Raw genomic sequence first — 19,990 nt, 5'->3', positions numbered from 1 at the left:
TCGCTGGAACTTGGGCCAGTCTCGGCCCGCCCACACGCCAACGCGCCACACGCAGTAGGTTTGAAATTGTTTCCCGATAGCGTGGGGCCCACTGGTAGGGCCCATGTCGGCCACTTCCCCAAGCCCAACAACTCTTTTGCATATCGGACGACCATCATTTAAGGACAGTTGGTTGATCCAACGTCCAGATTCAATTTTTTTTTAAATATGTTATTTTAAAATACATTGAATCTAACGGCTGAGATCGAATATAATCAAATTTAACGGTAAAAAAAAGATCTAATGACCCAAATTTAAATCCAACGGCCAAAATAATTAAAAAAATATATTTAACTCAAAATTCACCCAAAAACTCTATAAATACCTATGTTGAAGGCTTGCATTGTGGAAAATTTAGTGATTTTTCCATATTTATCGGAATTTAAATATTTTTAGATTAAAATGTTCATAAAATTAATTTACAATAGTCTACATATTTATTAAAAAAAAAATTTAAGAAAAAAAATTAGCCTAAGTTCATTCTTTAATAATCCCGGGCTAAAAATTTAAGCTAGAAGAGTTGGAGCAGAAAAGCTGTTTCTGGGCTAAAAGGTAAATTTTCCGGGCTAAAAAATGTGGCTTTTAGCCCAAGGGTTGGAGATGGTCTAAGGTCACTTCCAAAAGACTGTAAAAAAAAATTTCCTTGCAATGCAAAAGGCTTTTCAAAAACTCAACAATTGAAGCTAATGATCTCAATCATTGAAGCTAATGGCATACTGTATAATTTCCGGTGCATGTATCACGAAACTCCATATATGAATACATATACTATTCCCAAAATAAATTAATGCAGAAACTATACACCATAAACTTTCTCAAAGATACAATGTCCTGCTTCAACATTACTCAAAAGACATTGCTATTAAGAAAATGTGCATCCAGGAGACTTTTTGGTTCAACCTGAATGGAAAATTAACAGATTTTCAGATTCAAACAGTGAGCAAAAATGCATTCAGTGCGACCATTGTCAAACCTGCCACTCTTTCGGATCAACTATAGACTTCTGGCTGTTTTTCCGTTGAGTTACGAACGTGGTGTAAGCTGCCAATTGCGATTGCCTTTTTTTCTCTAGCATTTTTACTAAATTTATAGGGCACCCATTTTTTCTGCACTTTCCTAACCAAACACGATCACAAATTACTTAATCACCACACAAAAAAACGCAAAAGTAGAAAATGCAAGCAGGTAATGGAAACATAGAGCTACATACATAACAAAGAATTAGTGGTGCATATTTGAATGAGAAGAAAAAAAAAAAAAAAAGAGATCTTCAAAAAATACACAAAAATTAGCACAATCATAAATTAAAAGAGTAAGTTGAAAGAAGCTGTAATATGCCATATGGTTTCATCAAATCAAAAGGTCGTGAGCTCATCACAGATGTATTAAATTAGTGCCTATAATTGAAGTATGTATGGACTGCATTTTTAGCATTTGAAATATCAACCATTCGTAGGAGTGCTACGTCACGTGTATGTGCTACTGCAATTTGTTTATGCAAAGTGAGTGTCCCAGCACATGACCAGTTAGGTAGCATACTTAGAATGCATGGTATTTACAGTCAGAACATATCAATGGTCCAACTATTGTGGAGCTCGAATTTATATGAGAAAGGACCAATCCAATCATAAATTAAAATGAAAACATGTAAGTAATTAAGAATTATTACTTGCTAAAGAAACCCCAGCAGTCAGTTCCTTCTTGTTGCTTCAGGGACTATTCAATTGAACAAAATCTGATCAAATTGCATCACCCAACCAAACAAACAAAAATAAAGTTAAAAAAGGAAAATCAGGGAAGCTAAGGAAAAATTTGAAAACACACCAAGAACCAAAATGACATAGGAGTTCTATCTTTCTATCATTTTCCTTCTTCATTTTGAAAGTGAAAAATTCGTACTCTTTACTTTACCCAAGCATTGAACTGTTATACATTTAATAAAGAAAACTGACCTTGAATGGGACCAACCTTGAATTGAGAGATAGCTTATAATAAGCAGCAAGGGGTCCTGTCTGTAGTTTAACAAAAGAGAGGTACAAGTTAAACCATGCACTGATATATCTTCTAGTCACATTAGTTACATAACCCGTAGCATACAAAAGTGAAGCAGTTAATGAATTGCGAATGGGTTTGGAAGTGAGCTAGAAGGAATGAAATGAACAGAACAAATACCATCTCAGTATATTCATTGAAATCCCAGTGGAAGTAATAAACATAAATAGCTAGGCTAGATAAATGAATAACCTTTCCAAATAGAAGTACAACAACATAATTAAGTATATCAGTCACTTACAGATTCATCTCTCAAATTCATTTAAGTTTGAGGCTTTGCAAGAAAAACCAGAACTTCACCCACGAAACCTGAAATAACAAACTTCCCTGAACTTCACAAACAAACATGAAAAATGACAACAAACAAAGTAACATACGCAAGGATTTACATGCCTTGCCCAAGTATAGCTTTGCATTGGACCGTGTTCATTGCAATGCCCTGCGAACCCGCAAACACATCAATCATCTAAAACCCCGCCTGCTTCAAACAAACAAAAATGAGAATCTGAAACTTGGTATCGAAACAACAAACACAAAAACTAAAAATCTCAAATTGTAGCCACTAAAAGTATAATCTGGAATAGTACATTGTGCCTAGTTCCTTCGTACTTATCGCCGGGATTGCCCAAACCTACAAATAGCCATGGCCTCGGAGCAGCAGTGCAAAAGCAACAGCCGACTTAACCGATTAAGCACCTTCCCCCTCAGACTCAGTGCCTCCCACTACACCTCAGCACCATAATTCATCTAAAAAAATGAACTGGAAACTTGAAAGTCTCCAACCCACCTGCCACTCGCAACTTTTCACAAACAGTTACACTGCATTCGAAATGTAAACAGCGAGTGAACTTCTGAACGGAGTGTAAAAATACTAAAATATTAAAATGCTTCACCCACGAAACCTGAAATAACAAACTTCCCTGAACTTCACAAACAAACATGAAAAATGACAATAAACAAAGTAACATAAGCAAAGATTTACATGCCTTGCCCAAGTATAGCTTTGCATTGGACCGTGTTCATTGCAATGCCTGATGACATTAAAGACATGCGAAGCTTTGACCCATCAAATATGACTCTTACCGACATCAGCAGGGTGCTACCAGAACCGGACCTTACTCTTCATCTCAGATAAGGCTCTTCTGTGGTTTAGGGTTTAAGCTCTTCCGTGGTTTTCGAATTCCATGACAGTATTTTTTATTTTTTTTATTCAGTCTATGAAATTGTTTGAAACGTTGCTCTCTCTGGAAGATCTATAAGAAATTCTTAATTTATAGTTCATAGCATTTGCTTATATAATCAATTATCTTTCAAAATCCAATTATATAAAACACAGTTTTTATATAAAACATAAATGAAAGCAGACTTATCTAATTTATAACCTTTCCATGTCCATAGTTTGCATCACTCACAACATCAAATGAGAAACAAAACAAATCACAAGTCTGGAAAACAATAAAAGCATTACAATGGAACGATCCATAAAAACGTCAACATCCCAAGTTTTCCTCACCTTGCAGTTGCAGCTGCATCAAACAATGCCAGCAAATTTCCCGTTACTAGACACTGATGCTTCCAGTAGTAGGGTCAGGTCTCACCAATTTCCCATAATTTTTTAGGGACATTAAGGTCCCATTATAGCTCAAGATGCTTGTATTCCAGATGCGCTTGGGTGGAAATAACTTTACATGACTAATGGAGCCACATCTAAAATCCACAAAGATTGTAATCCTTCTACTTTCTGACATCCCTTGTGATTTAGTGAAGAATATGCCATACTTCCATTCACAACATGTCACGTTAATAAGCTCGCCTCTGACAATTGCGTTTTCTATCTTGTAATCTAGCCTCCATTCTTTTGTATCATAGTTCTTTAACACCCATACCTCAATATAGTCATCTGATAAAGTGTCCACGACGGCCAAAGATCCTTTAAGATTAAGCAAGTGTAGAGACAAAAGGACCATATAGTGCGGAATATACTTACGTTGCATGTGCTCGGGAAGAGGAATAGTCGAGTAAAACTCCTCTTTCTTATAGTCAAAAGAACATATACCGAGTACTCTTCTATTATCATAACTTGAGTGATCAGGTAAATAAAGCAACCAATGCTGATCTCCATGTGCAAATGCATGGTTGTTGCTCAAATTACGAGGAGGGACTGAGGGTATCTCTCGCCACGAGCCGGTACCTAGTACATAAATTTGGGCCCTAAGTTGATATCTCGTCGAATCTTCATCTCCAGAAACACACAGAATCTTGTAAGTGCTGGTTATATCATCAAATCCCATACCATACCATTCCTTGCACGATCCATAAAAACTATATGGAAATTGGATGTCAGTGGTTGGGAGTGGAAGAACTTCTCCCTTTAAAGGATTGAATAAGAAGCATGGACTTCTTTCTTTCTTCTTGTACGGTTGACGACTATAGCCATGATCTCGAAAGAAAAACAAGTTGTAGAAAACAAAACTCAAAGAATAAGAAACACCAATCTTTGTGGACACAATATCAGAAACGATTGCATAGTCTTCGCTTCTCTTCAAGGCAGCGCTGACGCCATCATATTTCAGTGGTGTAAAGGCAAATCCACAAAGAGAGTCGTAGAAAAGGTGATGAAGAAGCATAAACTGATCGGAAGCAAAAGTAGATTGTGCCGAAAGTAAATGTCGCATGTGCTGTGTAACAAAGCAAGGGCAGTCGACTATGTTCTTTGATGTCTTAGAGACACATCTGAGGGTAAAAAGACAGCTTACGGGTAGCCTCAAATAGATGTTGTCAAGGATTTCGATGGGGAGCTCCATCAGCCTTGCATTGTTCATGCAGCAGTGCCCCAATCTCCTCTGATTGCTCCTCACCATATCCATATCCATTTCCATTTCCATCTGAAGGGAAACAAAAAAGAGCATGAAATTTTGAACTGCAAGCATAAAAATAAACCAAGACCAAATCATAAAAACCAATTGAATAAAGAATTACTTGCAAAGATAACGACTGCATGAGAGAGATATATATACGGAATAATAATCCTGTGGTAAAAAAATTCGGATTTGAACCATCGTGGTAAAATCTATTCGGATTTATGCCCCAAAACTTAACTTCAATCCTTTCCCGTTAGCCTGCACGTGAGGGATCCCAAAAGTAGATTGTATGCAAAAGCTGGGATCCCAAAATTACGAATTCCAGGAAAGGGGATCGAGAACAAAAACCCTAAGAACATATAAATAAGAACCCTCATGGATTTTTTTTTCTATTTTTTTTACAATTGACAAGTAACCAAACAAATTTGAGAACCCAAAAGTAAGAATCACCCAACCAAACTTCAGATCCATAATATATTTTCTCAGCATCCAAACAGAGGATAATGCAACACAGGAAGAAATAAGGACGCAAATGAAGAAAAGAAAGGGGATCAAGAAACAGACCACGGTGGGTTTGAACTCCTTGAGCTTCTGCAGCTTCTTCAACTCCATCTGAAGCTTGTCTTGCTCTCGGCCCTTCATTGCTAGATCTTCCTCCTTGGTCTTCAAGATCTCATTCTTCTCCTTCAAGAGCTCCAAGGTTTTCTCCTTCTCGAGCTTCATCGCTTGCAGCTTCTCTTGCATTTCTTCGAGTTCTTTCTCGAATGACGACGGTTGGGTCTTCTTCTGCTTGGCCTGTTTCTTAGAAGCCGCAGCTTTGGCTGACTTCTTGGGGGAGGTGCGAGTCTGAGAGAGGCTCGCGTGGTTCTCCTTCTCTGGGTTGGAGTCCCATGGTGTTTGGATCGGGCTCGGAGCGGCATCCAAGACCTTTCCTGCGAGGATATTGGCTGCATTTCCAGATGGGTTTTTGTCCTTGAGTGCCCTTCGGCTGGCCCTTGGCTTCCTGTTGGGCATTTCGGCGATTACGGTGTAGCGCAGGAAACAACAGAAGCAAGCAGACAGAGAAAGAAACAAATTAGGCAGGTAAAAGAGAAAAAGCAGAGTAAAAAGAAGTGGGAGAGAGGTCGGAGGGCGATCGAAGGATCCAACTATTGCGTATATCCCTCACGTCACGGAAAATGACGGAAGTCAAGGAAAATGACGGAAGGCAATAAAGGAATATTGCCTTTATTTTAGGAAACATCACTTTACACGATTCTCTTTTACAGTTTTACTGATAAGTTTGACTTTTAATGTGGTTCTTGATTTCAATTTTTTTTTTCGGTTTGGGCCGCTGAAAGTTATTGTACTTGTTGCTAATGTTCAGTGAGAATGGATCGTCTCCGTATTCTCCTTATGAATATCTCAGGTATCCATTAATCGTGTATGTTCATCATATATCGTGCGGTCATATCTCATTTTAAATATTTTTATTTAAAATTAAATACAAACAGTACTTGATAAAAATTGACCGTACAATGCACAATGAATGGACACGATTCATAGAGGATTCTCATCAAAAGCATCCGAAAAGGATCCTGTTGAATATTCAGTACATTTGATTCATGAACACAATATTAATTATTACAATTAATTACGTAGATACGTTGAAATGGAAAAATTGCAAGACATTCTAATTTCTCTTTAATTTAGAAGGGTGTAATTAAATTAAGATTTGAAAAAAAAATTAAGACTTTAAAATCAGATAATCAATGAGGATTTTTTAACAAACAATCAATTAGGATTTTAGAGACTTTGAAATCTGTAATCAAAGTAAACTTCGCCATGGCCTACAAATAGCCATGGCCTCGGAGCACCAGCGTCGAATCTCTCTACCTATAAATTAGAATAGCTCATCAAAAGAAAAGTACTAAGTCTTCAAGTTTGGTGCTATATAAACTTTCAAATATAAAATATCCATCAAAACTTGTAAGAAAGTTGCGATACAAGCGACAGACAATGACCTTTTATGTCTTGTATATTCGAAATCTTGAACAAAATTAATTACATGCAAGAAATAAGTAATGTGAATCAGAATAAGTAATTTAGAAGGGTGTAATTACATTTGATGTGGCAATGTCAAATTTTCTCTTTTTCCAACCGATATGTTTCTTTGTCATAAATGATATTTGTAAGACCCATCTTAAAGAAATCAATTAAAATACGTTTTTCAAGATCTATAATTGGTGCATTAATAGGACCCACATAATAAAATAATTTAAAAAAAAATTGACATCATATTTTCTCATATGTCAATACACATAAGATTGACATATCGGTTGGAGCTCACTTCTACCTTCAAGTTTGATTATATGGAATTCCACCTAGGATTTGACATCTCCTTTGGAGATGGTCTTAGATGCCTTAATTTTCATAATTATTTTTTTGTTTTATTGCTTACTGTTTATATTGTACACCATTTAGTGGGATAAGATTTTATTATTGTTTTTTGATTGTTTCTGCTTACTGTTTATATTGTAGACGACAACTTCAAATTTTCAATACATACGGTTTATCTTGATGACTGCTAAGAGAAAGCTTAACATTTGTGCTTGTGTAGGATGATGATGGTTTCCTCATCAAAGAACTTTTGATTAACCTTTTCCATTGTTTTTTTGGCCGAGTTTATAACTCCTTGTAATTTAACTAGTATGCCTAGTAAATTTAAATGATCGATCAATGCAAGATTGTCAAGGGCATCTATAACTTGTATTAGAATTTGTACAGGTGACTAAGGAACACCGCTTGTGACTGGTCCACAAAGCGCTACAAGGTACGTATTAGTTTGTGTCTTCAATTTATTCTCGGAGCAGCAGTGCAAAAGCAACAGCCGACTTAACCGATTAAGCATCTTCCCCCTCAGACTCAGTGCCTCCCACTACACCTCAGCACCATAATTCATCTAAAAAAATGAACTGGAAACTCGAAAGTCTCCAACCCACCTGCCACTCGCAACTTTTCACAAATAGTTAGACTGCATTCAAAATGTAAACAGCGAGTGAATTTCTGAATGGAGTGTAAAATTACTAAAATGTTTGGAGACACACAACGGAAACCAAGCCAAAGGCAAGAGGTGTATTGCAGAATACTAAGCATGTACTTGTAAAGTTTGTGATTAATACCTTGCCTCGCATAACCGGTGAGAGCGTCAGAGAGAAGGGGCGGGCTTTGGGTCTGGACGTTTTGGTGCTCTGAAGAGCAACCACGGCGGCGTACCGGCGGTGCTGAATTTCGTGAGACAGTCGTCGAGACTGCTAAAGTCACGGGAATCAAATATTAGCATTATTTGTAATTGAATTGCATTAAAATTTGAAAACGGGAATTAAACATATTCAGTAACCTCCCACAACTACCCCAAGCCAAACATATACCACCCTAACCAAAGTTAAGACAGTAGGCATAAAAAGGTGATGCCTTTGACGACATTCAAAGTAAATATTAAACATGCTGTGCGATTGTGTACCATCTAACAAAATTAAGAATGAATAGGGGAATACCTCGGTAATGAAATGAGGGAAATACCTTAGTAATGTAGTATTTCTGTTTGTATTTTTGTTTGAATGCTCCACTAATTCACTGCACCAAACCCTGTTTAACCAAAAAGAAATGAGGAGATTGTAGACATGGAATTGATATTAGTAATGCGAACCACTAAATGAAACGCATATATACCCACTACCGATTAATAGTCCAAGTCTGTAATCCCTATTTCATTTATGGGTGACATAAAAATGCATGGACAAAACAGACAGTGTCATTTGGTGAGGCAGATTAGATAATTGTGTCATAGTTTCATTTATGGGCATGGCCTTCCTTTTCTATTCTACTTACTGTGAAAAAAAACTCCACCTGAAGCTTCCATGACATAATCTAACAAAAAGAAGAAATATTTGCATCCAAAATGAAACTAAAAAAGGATATTCCTGACAGATTGTGGTGTGGCAACAGTTTTGAAGAAGTATTTGCCCACATCAGTATTTCTGTCACAACAGCATGACTATCTTGAAATCCTTTTTTACACTATAGAACTCTAATATGGAAAACAAACTATTTAATCCGCCTTTACCTCAGCAAGTTCTGAAAGGATTTGATCAATGGTCTCCCGCACCAAGGCTGCTTTGTAATATGCAGCATACGAAGAGAAATATTCAAAAGCATTATGCCCTTGCATAACTGTGGCTCCATAACTGCTGCCTGAAGACCGACAAGTCCTATGTGAAGCCATGAAAAGCACTTGTAAGGTTAGATCTTTTTTGATATCATTCAAAAGAAAAAGTTCAGAAAGATCAAGGGCTCCAAATATCTGTACCTCCGATAGAGTTGCATATAAAGAATGCTTCACCCTTGACAACGTCAGTACAAAAATCATTTAGCTGGGTGGCCCATGTCTCAAATGTATAAAACAAAGTTTCCCCGAATTGACGAGGATTTGGTTTGTCTGAGTACCCATAACCAATAAGATCGATAGAGTATACCCTGTGTGATTTTGAAAGAACTGGAAGATTTTTCCTCCAATGATCACTGTAAAGGATAAAATGCATGTCATATGTACCGAACTTGACAGGTTAAAGCATGGGATGAAAGAGATCATGGACAAGATGAGGGTTTAAGTTCTAGATTGCAACAAAACCCAGAAATTCAGAGTTTGGTCTGTTGGTTTGTTCTTAAGCATTACCGACAGTTTCATCAGCTAACGATCTGACTTATTAAATCTAGTTAGCAAAGAAATAACTCTCTCCCAGTTGTGTACAAAATAATCCTACCAGCAAACTAACAGGCAACCAATGTAAACAGTAAAACCATGTACAAGTAAATTTAATGAAACCTCAAACCATGCGTCGAGCTAACAAAAAGAGATATGTCTCTTGTCTCCGTGTGTGTGAAATCATGACTGTAATTAGCAATTTGTGCATGTAATACCTATAGCAATTAGTTGTCTGCTTATGAGAAGTAATATGTGGATGATGTGGACCTGTTTGCTCCAAAACCATGAATCAAAACTAATGCCGGGCCACTGTTGCCAGCATGCTGATATCGGATAGAATAACCCCTCCAGTTCCATATACTACGGCACACAGAAGAAAGATAGCATTAGAAATATATTCATAAAAATTTCAAATAATTCATATCAATTACAATTCTCATGAATTAAAGGATCAAAGATACAATGCAATGGCAACCGAATCTGGAATACTCTTTAAGGCAACATCTGTGTTCAACTCTCATTAGCGGAACCTATATTGCGTCATATATCAAGTGGGGGATCAAGAACACAAGCTTTATAAAAGCATACGAGCAACTCGATCCGGGTTCACGAGCAACTCCGGGTTCAAGTCTTACTAGAATTCCAACATGAGGCAGAGGCAACTCATCCAAGTTTCTCTTTTCTTCCCACTTCTACTAGTTCATATGAGTTCCATTTACTATGGTTCGACTTAGTTTGCATACGATGTTTTAAAATTCAGCTACCTTCTGTCTCATCTTTTTTCAGTTCATACCGCTATATATGCTGATTTTACCACAATTAAACTTAATATGCATAAATCGGAGTATGATTTATACCAAGTTCAGTCAAAGGTTGTTCAGAAATTTAGTACGAAGGCTTTTTACGGCCTACAAAATAGTTGTCATGCACTCCTTCCTAGGGTGGAGCTATTTCGGAGTACCAATTACAGCTCCCTAACTAAGCTAAATTAAAGTCGTATAATTTGATGATTTGATCCCCAAAGTTCTGTTTGGTTCCCAAGAAACCGGAAACGAAGGACTTCACAAGTGCTTCTGGTATTCCTACTTTGTAAAACCAAACAGAACCATGAAACAAACGAATAAGAGAAACTGAAAATATGGTACCTGCTTTGAACTTGGACGTCAGACACATTGTTTACTGAAGTGGTTGCTTCAACACTAGGAGGGCTGGTCTCACCAGTTTGACCATTCAGTGAAGAAAAAAGGACAAACCCGTTTGATTTAGCCCCAGAAAACTTCGACAACCTGCGAGGAATCTTAACTTGATGGAGATTTTGCATTTTTCTTTGAGAGGAAAATAGTGGAAAATCCAGTTTTGACAAGGACAGGGCGGGAGAGCTGGTGCTTGCCATGGCTTTGATGAGAGAGAGAGAGAGAGAGAGAGAGAGTGATGAAGTGTCCACTGAGAGTCTGTGATATGAAGCTCACATGGCGAACATAGATGATTGATTCTTGTGAAAGACAGAAAGCCAACGGTTGTCTAGGCTCGCTCCACGTACCCTACTTGCAACGTACCAATGCCATTGTCCTTCTTATCTTATTTTTAAAAGAAAAAAGTTTGTGGGCTCTTCATTTCTGTTCTCGAAAGTTTGATTCCACCTTTATGTTAGATATTTTTCATTGTGTTCGAAATATGGACAGATATTAAATTGTAATTATATAAGTGGAGTGAAGTTTTATTTTGGGCAAAAGATAGTTTACTACCTTCATGTTTAGTAGTTTTCAACATTTAGTACATCAATTTTTTTTCATCCCAGAGTCATAACTAAAGTGTAAATTTTGGGACAATCTCATACATCCGTTAATCAAACTGTTAGTTCTCCCGTTAAGTGATGATGTGGCACCCTGATTGGGCGCCACATGTCATTAAAATTTTATTTAAATAAAAATAATATTAAAATAATAATAAAAAAAATTATTCTTCTCTTCTTCTTCTTTTTCTTCTTCTGGGTTCGGTTTCTCTCTTTTTTTTTTTTTTTTCTTCTTCCTCCTCCTTCTCCTTCTTCTTCTTCTTCCTTCTTCTTCCTCCTCCTCCTTCTTCTCCTTCTTCTTCATCCTCAATAATATTTATAAAAAAAAAAAACCCACCTGCAAAGAAGGAGAAGGAGGAGGAAGAGAAGAAAAAAACATAATACCCGAACCCAGAAAAAGGAGGAAAAAGAAGGAGGAGGAGCAGAAGAAGAAGAAAGAAAGGAAAAAAAAATCGAATCCAGAAGGAGGAAGAATAAGAAGAAGAAGGAAGAAGGAGGAGGAGGAGGAGGAGGAGAAGAAGAAGAAGAAAGAAAAAAAAAAACTGAATCGAGAAGAAGAAGAGGAAGAAGAAGGAAGAAGAATGAAGAAGGAAGAAGAAGAAGGAGGAGAAGGAAAAAAAAAAAACAACCGAACTCGGAAAAGAAGAGGAAGAAGAAGGAAGAAGGAGGAGGAATAAGGAGAAGGAGGAGGAAGAAGAAAAAAAAAAAAAAAAAAAAGAGAAACCGAACCCAGAAGAAGAAAAGAAGAAGAAAGAAGAAGAAAAGAAGAAGAAGAGAAGAAGAAAAAAAAAAAAAAAATTTAATTTTTTTTATTTTAATATTTTAAATATTATTTAATATTATTTTTATTTAAATAAATTTTTAATATTTTTTTAATGACACGTGGTGCACAATCAGAGTGCCACATCATCACTTAACAGGAGAACTAATAGTTTGACTAACGGATGTATGAGACTGTCCCAAAATTTACACTTTAGGTATGACTTTGGGATGAAAAAAAAAATTGATGTACTAAATGTTGAAAATCACTAAACATAATGGTAGTAAACTGTCTTTTGCCCTTTTATTTTTTAAGTTGTTAAATTTTTAACACAATTATATTACTAGTTGTTTAATGATACGGCCACAAGTTTGTTGTTCCTAAATTTTGTGTCTTCTCGTTTTCTCTTTTCTAATTGATTGACATGTGTCTTTTCAACTTAACAAAAATAACACTGTTAACTTTTCATTAAAATTTGAATTTCCAAAAATCCTCTGGGCACACCCACCTCAACCACCGGGAAAACATAATCATCCTCCAGTCTATCTCAAAATCAACAAAAAGTCTTACATAAATTTTCAATACCTCACGGTACGGTGAGAGTGAAAGCAAGTAGATTTTAAAATGATTTTTTTCACAAATTTCCAAAATCGCCTAGAAACCATGATGCATTACCAAGCAACTTTGAACACCTAAGCTTGTACAATATCTAATTTGTCATTTATTCATACTATAAGTTTATAACACGTGAATTAGTAACATCATGTAATTCTATATTAGTTACAAGTTTATAAATTTGTGAGTGTAAATCAGGCCAATTAGCCAAGGCAACGTTTTCGTCCCCTTACACCAGCGTCGAATCTCTAGCCCTATAAATTAGAGTAGCTCATCAAAAGTACCAATTCTTCAAGTTTGGTGCTATATAAACTTCCAAATATAAAATATCCATCAAAACTTGTAAGAAAGTTGCGATACAAGCGACAGACAATCATCTTTTATGTCTTGTAAGTTCGAAATCTTGAACAAAATTGATTACATGCAAGGACTAAACTGATGCTACCAACTGAAATCAACATAAAGAAGAATCAGGTCAATCCTATGCATCCCTACCAAAAAATAATAAAGGAAAATAATAAAAAATGTCAATCTGGAATGCAGTCATCTCGAGCTGTGGTTCGCATTGTCCAGCGAGATCCCTTCATCTTGATCATGGGACAGAACGAAATCGGGCACCTCTTCAATATCCTCTTCAGGCTGATGGACAATGAAAGGAAGGTAATTAAAAACGGAAATCGTGTTAACGCGGAAATTCAAAGAACTTGCACAGAAACTTTACAACCTTCCATAGTTGCAACAGATGCCATAACAGAAAGTCAATGATCATAACCAAGCAGAAAATCTTTCCAGCCCAAGCTCCACACGAGAGGTATCTACAATAAACAAATTAAGTAATTAGCAACCCTTGCCCCTAAGATGTTTCTGCATTCTCGAGACATCAAGATGGATGAATAATGACACGAAGTTCTAAATCCATCACTGCCTCCTGATCAAGTTTACGTCTTGCCATCCAATTAAGGCAGCTTAACTAAAAACCGGTGTCACATTTTATAACAAGAAAGTACACAAACACCCTCTCCTATGTTTGCAATCACTATTAAGCTAATGGATCTAGAGATACAACATTCAGCCTTTGGGATGCAAAAATAACCACTGGTGCATCCTTTTCACCCCAAATGATGAAGAAAAACTCGAGCAGATCACTCTGCTTTTACAGCAATTGATGTGATGAAGAGAATAGATGATCACATTTCTATGCACAATGAATTTGTTATAATAACCAGACTCAGCCAAACATCTCTATGAGTATGCAATTTAGATGTAAATTCTGAAAACACACCGTGAGAGTCGCTGTAAAAGATTTTGATTTGAGCATTTCAACGCACGGTCATAAACAATTTCTGTCCGTTTCGCCACATCATGCCAATTGTACAGTTCCTTCATCTAGAAACGAAGAAGCACATTTTAACCACTGTACAAGTAGTAATCTTTGTCTAAAGATCACAATCAATGAAAGAGTGCACTCACACGATTGTGCATTTCTTGTGGGTCGATTGTAGGAAGTATAGATATTGCCTTCTCTATTGCTTGAACCATATCACTAGGATCTGGTTTTGCAAGTACAACCATGTCATCTGGAAGTACCTATGTACACAAATGAGGTTAGCTAAAAGCTCTAAAAGGTCCAGATCCACAAACACTATTCTACTAAGAGGTGGAAGATTTCACATTTCATACCTCTGGGACACCTCCTACACGTGTACTGACTGTTAATAATCCACAACTGGCAGCCTCTAAGATCGCTATGCAAAAAGCTTCTGTTAAAGAACTGCAATAAGGGTAAAATCCGCATCAGGAAAACATACAACAGAAGCAAATACATGAGAACTATGCCAGTCACAACTATTGGCCTGAGTGGCGTTTCTCCATAGTTTCCATGGTAAGCCAGTCAGAAAAAACAAGCTAGTCAGAAAAAGAACTATGCTACGATGTATTTGCATGCTATTGCAGCTCCTAATTTACTCATGTTTCAATTTGTTGATAGGATCAGCGCCTTTGGAAACACCACTGTTCAACTTCAGATAGAATCAAATTATAGCTGTTGTGATATTTCTATTAAAGAGAGAGCCAATTTGACTAGCGGTTAAAGTAAACGACCAAATCCCAACAATTTAATTTTTTTTCACAAACAAAAGAAATTAGAGAAACTGCCCTCCAGTTGAAAGGAGAGGAATCATGTGAAAGAATATATTGACACGTACCTGTTTAAGAATATATGGCCAGAAATTAGGACGGATCGTACTTTAGAGTGTTGCACGGCACCTAGCATTTCAACTCGATCTTGAAGAGAATGTTTTTCCCTCATTTCTTCCAACCTCACACGTTTAGGTCCATCTCCTCCAACAATGAAACGAACCTAACCACACATTTCTGAATGAGATGATTGAGTGCTAAATAACTATGCCAATAATTACATCCAATAATGCTACGGTTCAAATTTCGAACTACCCTCAACATTTTCGTTATAATAAAAGCATTCCCTTTAGGTTACAGCTTCATGCACCAAAATTGTTTTACAGGTAATGCTGACAAGTTATGAATCTATGAACATTTCAATACACAAATAGGGAAAATATTAGAAATGCAATATTTCATCTAATGCCATGTTAAAATACTCACATTGGGATATAAACGGCATACTTCTGGAATTACTTCAACAAGTAGATCTGCACCCTTTCGGTAAACCAATCTACTTATAACAACAATTACAATTTCATGACTACTCAGTCGTTCGGGTGCAGGCTTGAACATAGCTGTGTCAACTGCATTAGGTATTACAAAGACCTTTTCAGGTGGCAAACCTGACCTTAGCACTGTGTTTTCCTTGCTTGTATGAGAAACACAAATGGCCTGACTTACTTCTGCCAAAGTAAACTGCAATACCTTGTTCATGTGTATGCTTCCGGCATCAGCAAAACCATAGAGTGAATGATCAGTAAATACGACTTTGTACCCCATTGTGCGTGCGTGCATCAAAGCCTCATGGCAAAGAGTTGAGAAAGCTTGATGTCCGTGGACCAGCGATATTTTTTCTCGAATAAGGATAGTCCTTACAATTGGAAGTGTCCCATAAAAGGTGGGAAAAGTATTCTGCATGAGAAATGGTTTCCATGGTACATAATACACTTTCAGACCACCTGTCATATATCTCACACCAGAACGATTGTTGTAGGCATGAGTGACCACCACCTAAATAATCAAACAATGAAATTTCACTAGTCAACAACTAATCAAACAAAGGAAGCTGACTTGTATCATGAAAGAACTTCATTACTTTAAATAACTCAAATCACTTGGCAGAGACAATGTTCGGATCATATTAAAAAAAGAAAAACTAATGAAAAATGTTTGAAAACTTTGAGTTTTAATGATAAGGACAAAATAAAGGGTAAAGTGAATAGTATCAGTATTGATTTTTTAGGGTAAAAATATGGTTTTTCGTTAAAGTGAACAGTCCCGGGTGCTTTTCGTTAAAGTTCCCATTAAAAAATAACAAGTATGTATCTGATACATAAGGTGACACCAGCCGCCTCTCATTCCATCGATCGTTACTCTAAACAAAACAGAGTTCCATCCAATGACCCCCATTACCGAGATGTGAGCTTTGACATCCATGTGATGCAAAACCAACATGATAGCATTGTGAAATAAATCAAACAGCAGTTTCAATTCGAACTTTCGCTTTTCAGTTATATCAAGATAAATAAAGATAGAAGAAACACATATACTGAACCCAGAAAGTGGAAGTGACAATGTGTTCTGACCTTGTGACCGAGCTTGAGAAGGCATTGTGAGAGATAATAGATGTGATTCTCCACACCACCGAAATTGGGATAGAAAAAATCAGAGACCATCAAAATTCTATGCCTTTTCCTCTCACCCATTTCTTCAATTCAATTTCCTGCAATTAATTCAACCAGAAAAAAAAAATATCAATCTTTATGAGAAAAAAGACACTACCGCTTGTTGTAAATAATGGATTTTTGTTATGATCCGAACCCAGATAAAATATATGGCAAACTACATTGCAATTATGTAAAATTCTGTAAAATTCTGAGCTTTGATTAGTCGATGAGCTTAAAAGTATGAAATGGGATTTGTGAAAGAGAACGAGAGAAGCCAAATTACCTGAATATTACAGGGCAGCTGGATCGGAAAAGCTGAAGGCTTCGGTGAATTTGATAAATCGTATCTCAAATTTAAAATCCCTAATTTGAGAAATCGGAATTGGGGGCGGGCCGATGGAGAGAGCGCGCGCTCGCGCGCATGGTCAAATATGGAAGTTCAATTTGTGTGACATTATTTTACGAGTGCGTATACAACGAGGTCTAAAATATCGATAGTTTAAAAATAAAGAAATTTTGATAGAAATATCGGGATATTATCGATATCGATAAAAATTGAATAAAAACTACAAAAATTGTAAGAAAAATTTTGGAAATTTTTATTGAAACTTTGCAGGGTGATTATTTAATCAATTATCTATTAGTTTATCACAAAAAATTGGAAGAAAATGTATTGCATGATGGATTTAACCAATTTAAGTTGATTATATAGCGAGCTGGCAAACATTGTGAGTGTAGAAAATATGTAGTAATTAATGAAAAAAATTAAAACACACCATAATAATTTATATATAATCAATTAGTACAATATTTTACACTTTATACATTGCATGGTAAGATACATAAGTGACTTAGTACCACATAGAGTTCCTATCAAGGTTTAAAATATCAATGATATCAGAAATATCGGTAGTCTAAAAACACAGAAATTTCGATAGAAATATCGATATTTTAGACCTTATTCCCAACGTCTTTATTTTCTCACTCACCAAAAGAATGTGAAAACAAAACTATACCTTTCTTGTTTTGTTCAAAAAAAAAATGCCTATGCTCTTTTCCCACCCACCGTTGCGAGAGTTTTTCAATGTGACCGGTACACAGGATGACACACCACGTGTCATTAAACAAATTATGAAATATGTGTGCTAAAAAATTAATAACTTAAAAATAAAATTTCTACCACTTCTATTAAAACACGTGATTTACTATTTGTATTCTCATTAGAATGAAAATTTTCTCTACCGTTGCCCCCAAGGCCCCAACACCCTGCTCACTGGCATCCCCCCATCCGATCCCAATTATTGGCCGCTTAAACACCCAATCATATCCTTCTCTTGTAACATGTTTTTTATTCTATTTTAAATTCTTTAAATAACATTTTATTATTAATTTTTATTTAAATGTAATTAAACTAGAAAGAAGCAAGACCGCAACCACCATCCGAAACATCTCCAAGATCGACCACAAAGGTGATGGAGTAGGTGAAAAGATAAGACATCGGATGGGTATAGAAGCACTCCATTTTACAGAGCAATGTAAAATATTTTCTTAAGCGAAAAAAATGTGAAAATAATTTTATTATTTTAGGATGTAAATTAACTTTAATTTTTTTCCCTACTCTCAACAGCTGTATTTTTCAAGTAAAATACTAAAATGCTTTTTGATTGGTCTAACAAAATATTGAAATGTTTATACTTGTCAACTTGTGTACTTATTTTATTCATATAAAATTCTACAAGCTTTGCCAAATGACGTTGTCCTTGTATAAATGTTTTGATGAAATGACACTTTGAAGTCGACAGAGCACACATCTGAGAATTATGTACTTTTAATTTCTTTGAAACGAGTTTATAGCTCAATTAAATACCTAGTTCAAAGGATATATAAAAATTATTTTCCGTTTCTCCTCTCTCAATATCGCATCTTAAAACCTGTTAGGGGGACAATTGTTGAGTAGGGTTCTAAAATTGGTGGCAATTGGATCAAAATTTAGAAAATACAAAGAACCAACTAGTTTGGTAAGTGCTTGGATTTGTGGTTGAAACATAGATCGTAAGAATGTAGAATGTTTCATCAAATTTTGGCATCCCGTATCTGAGTGGGAATTGTGTTGAGCTGTAGAATGGTAGGTTCCCATGTCCTTTGCTTAGATGTGTTTGACTTTTGAACATAAAATAAAATTCTGACTGTCGGTTGAATTGGTGCTAACATGTAAGTACATGCATAAACATACCCAACAGGATCCTTTCCGGATCCTTTTGGTGAGAATCCTGATATCGTGTGGTCAGTTTGTATCAAGTACTGTTTGTATTTAATTTTAAATAAAAATATTTAAAATAATTTCTGATCGCATGATTTGCGATGAACGGATACGATTCACGAATTCTCGGGATCCTCATAAAGAGGATCCGGATTCTAAGCATACAACATGCAGTTTTCTATGGGCAAGGCAATTTTGGAGCATTGCTCTTTAAACTGTAAGTATTCCAGCAATTGGTTCCATAGTACTCTAATTTGTACAAAAGTTAATTTACTTTCTCATTTTATAATCAGCATTTTTTTTAACTTTTAAATCATTCCACATTAAACATATTTAGTTGTCATTCATAAGCCGCGACATTATTGTTTCTGATTTTTCGGCCTAACTATTATTAAATAACCATTAGGCCCAAAAAATTTAAATTGTCAAGAAATGAGATAGTAATGTATATGAAACTAACAGTCTCCCTCACATCCAACCCCATTATGCCTTTGGAGATCGAAACGATGAACATACACAATGGAAATAAGTATAACCCTTCGAAGGATAATACCTTGTTAGAGAATAAATCAATAATGTATATCAAGCTAACAATCGCTACATTAGCCGAAAACCTAGTTAGGTTAACACATGCACATATTTGAAAGTTAGGTACACATATGGAATCTAGAATTAAATGTTGAGGCAAGTGTTTGACAAGTGTGTAGAGTTCATTGCACTAAATTCTACGGCACCGAAATCCTCAAATCGAGCAGTTTAGTGCGGACTGCTGAGAACTGCAGAGATAGGTTTATCCCTGCAACGTAGTACACAAAAATACTGCAAGCACATGTTAAAATGTGGGATCTCAAAAAAAAATGCCGATACAGACTCTGAGCTGATAGGCGGATGGAAGAAGGAAAAGTAAGAATTTGGCAGCAAAAGTTTAGACTAGAAAGTTTGGTCCGTCTAACAAAACACTCTTGACCTTTTTCTTTTGGGTTAGAACGTTTGGTTGGGTTTTACATTTTGCTCAGAAA

General features: G+C 36.1%; 3 protein-coding genes across 12 annotated transcripts in view; all 3 read right to left on the bottom strand.

The window, feature by feature from the left end:
* Positions 1–738: 738 nt before the first annotated feature.
* The window catches only part of LOC103422549 (F-box/kelch-repeat protein At3g06240-like), a 49,402-nt gene continuing 30,150 nt past the window's right edge, over positions 739–19,990 (bottom strand). The window contains exons 1-9 of one of the 4 annotated variants that reach the window (XR_011573019.1): positions 5,517–6,205; positions 3,605–4,976; positions 2,679–2,910; positions 2,485–2,569; positions 2,333–2,400; positions 1,992–2,051; positions 1,709–1,774; positions 1,013–1,155; positions 739–939 (exon numbers count right to left, since the gene is read on the bottom strand). Coding sequence is in view for 1 of the 4 variants with exons in the window: in XM_070807914.1 (XP_070664015.1) it covers positions 3,651–4,976; positions 5,517–5,966 (1,776 nt within the window). In the remaining 3 variants the exon portion in view is untranslated. Of the gene's footprint in view, positions 1,156–1,708; positions 1,775–1,991; positions 2,052–2,332; positions 2,401–2,484; positions 2,570–2,678; positions 2,911–3,412; positions 4,977–5,516; positions 7,545–19,990 lie in introns of those variants that run through there. The other 3 variants (XR_011573018.1, XR_011573020.1, XM_070807914.1) reach the window with 3 other exon arrangements.
* On the bottom strand, positions 7,672–11,349 carry LOC139187424 (uncharacterized). Of its 7 annotated transcripts, none has more exons than XR_011573021.1 (7): positions 10,842–11,260; positions 9,964–10,056; positions 9,301–9,512; positions 9,058–9,202; positions 8,514–8,971; positions 8,114–8,242; positions 7,672–7,965 (listed from the first exon to the last, which is right to left on the bottom strand). XR_011573021.1 is itself a non-coding variant. In XM_029087814.2 (7 exons), the coding sequence occupies exons 1-6, from the start codon at positions 11,087–11,089 to the stop codon at positions 8,140–8,142; spliced, it is 867 nt and encodes a 288-aa protein (XP_028943647.1). In that variant the 5' UTR covers positions 11,090–11,349; the 3' UTR covers positions 7,672–7,946; positions 8,114–8,139. The 7 variants fall into 7 exon arrangements, 6 of the variants coding, with proteins under 6 accessions (XP_028943647.1, XP_028943640.1, XP_028943641.1 ...); XM_029087814.2 differs by having other exon boundaries at positions 7,672–7,946; positions 8,514–8,579; positions 10,842–11,349; XM_029087807.2 differs by having other exon boundaries at positions 8,114–8,245; positions 8,514–8,579.
* Positions 13,151–17,186, bottom strand: LOC103446998 (phosphatidylinositol N-acetylglucosaminyltransferase subunit A-like). The gene is made up of 9 exons (XM_008386169.4): positions 16,995–17,186; positions 16,631–16,767; positions 15,486–16,055; positions 15,068–15,222; positions 14,544–14,634; positions 14,334–14,450; positions 14,146–14,249; positions 13,588–13,678; positions 13,151–13,502 (listed from the first exon to the last, which is right to left on the bottom strand). The coding sequence occupies exons 2-9, from the start codon at positions 16,748–16,750 to the stop codon at positions 13,407–13,409; spliced, it is 1,344 nt and encodes a 447-aa protein (XP_008384391.3). The 5' UTR covers positions 16,751–16,767; positions 16,995–17,186; the 3' UTR covers positions 13,151–13,406.

This window comes from Malus domestica, chromosome 11 (genome assembly GCF_042453785.1).
Source record: "Malus domestica chromosome 11, GDT2T_hap1".
Lineage (NCBI taxonomy): Eukaryota > Viridiplantae > Streptophyta > Magnoliopsida > Rosales > Rosaceae > Malus > Malus domestica.
The sequence above is the reverse complement of the archived record's forward strand: the minus strand, read 5'-3'. Positions and strand labels throughout refer to the sequence as shown.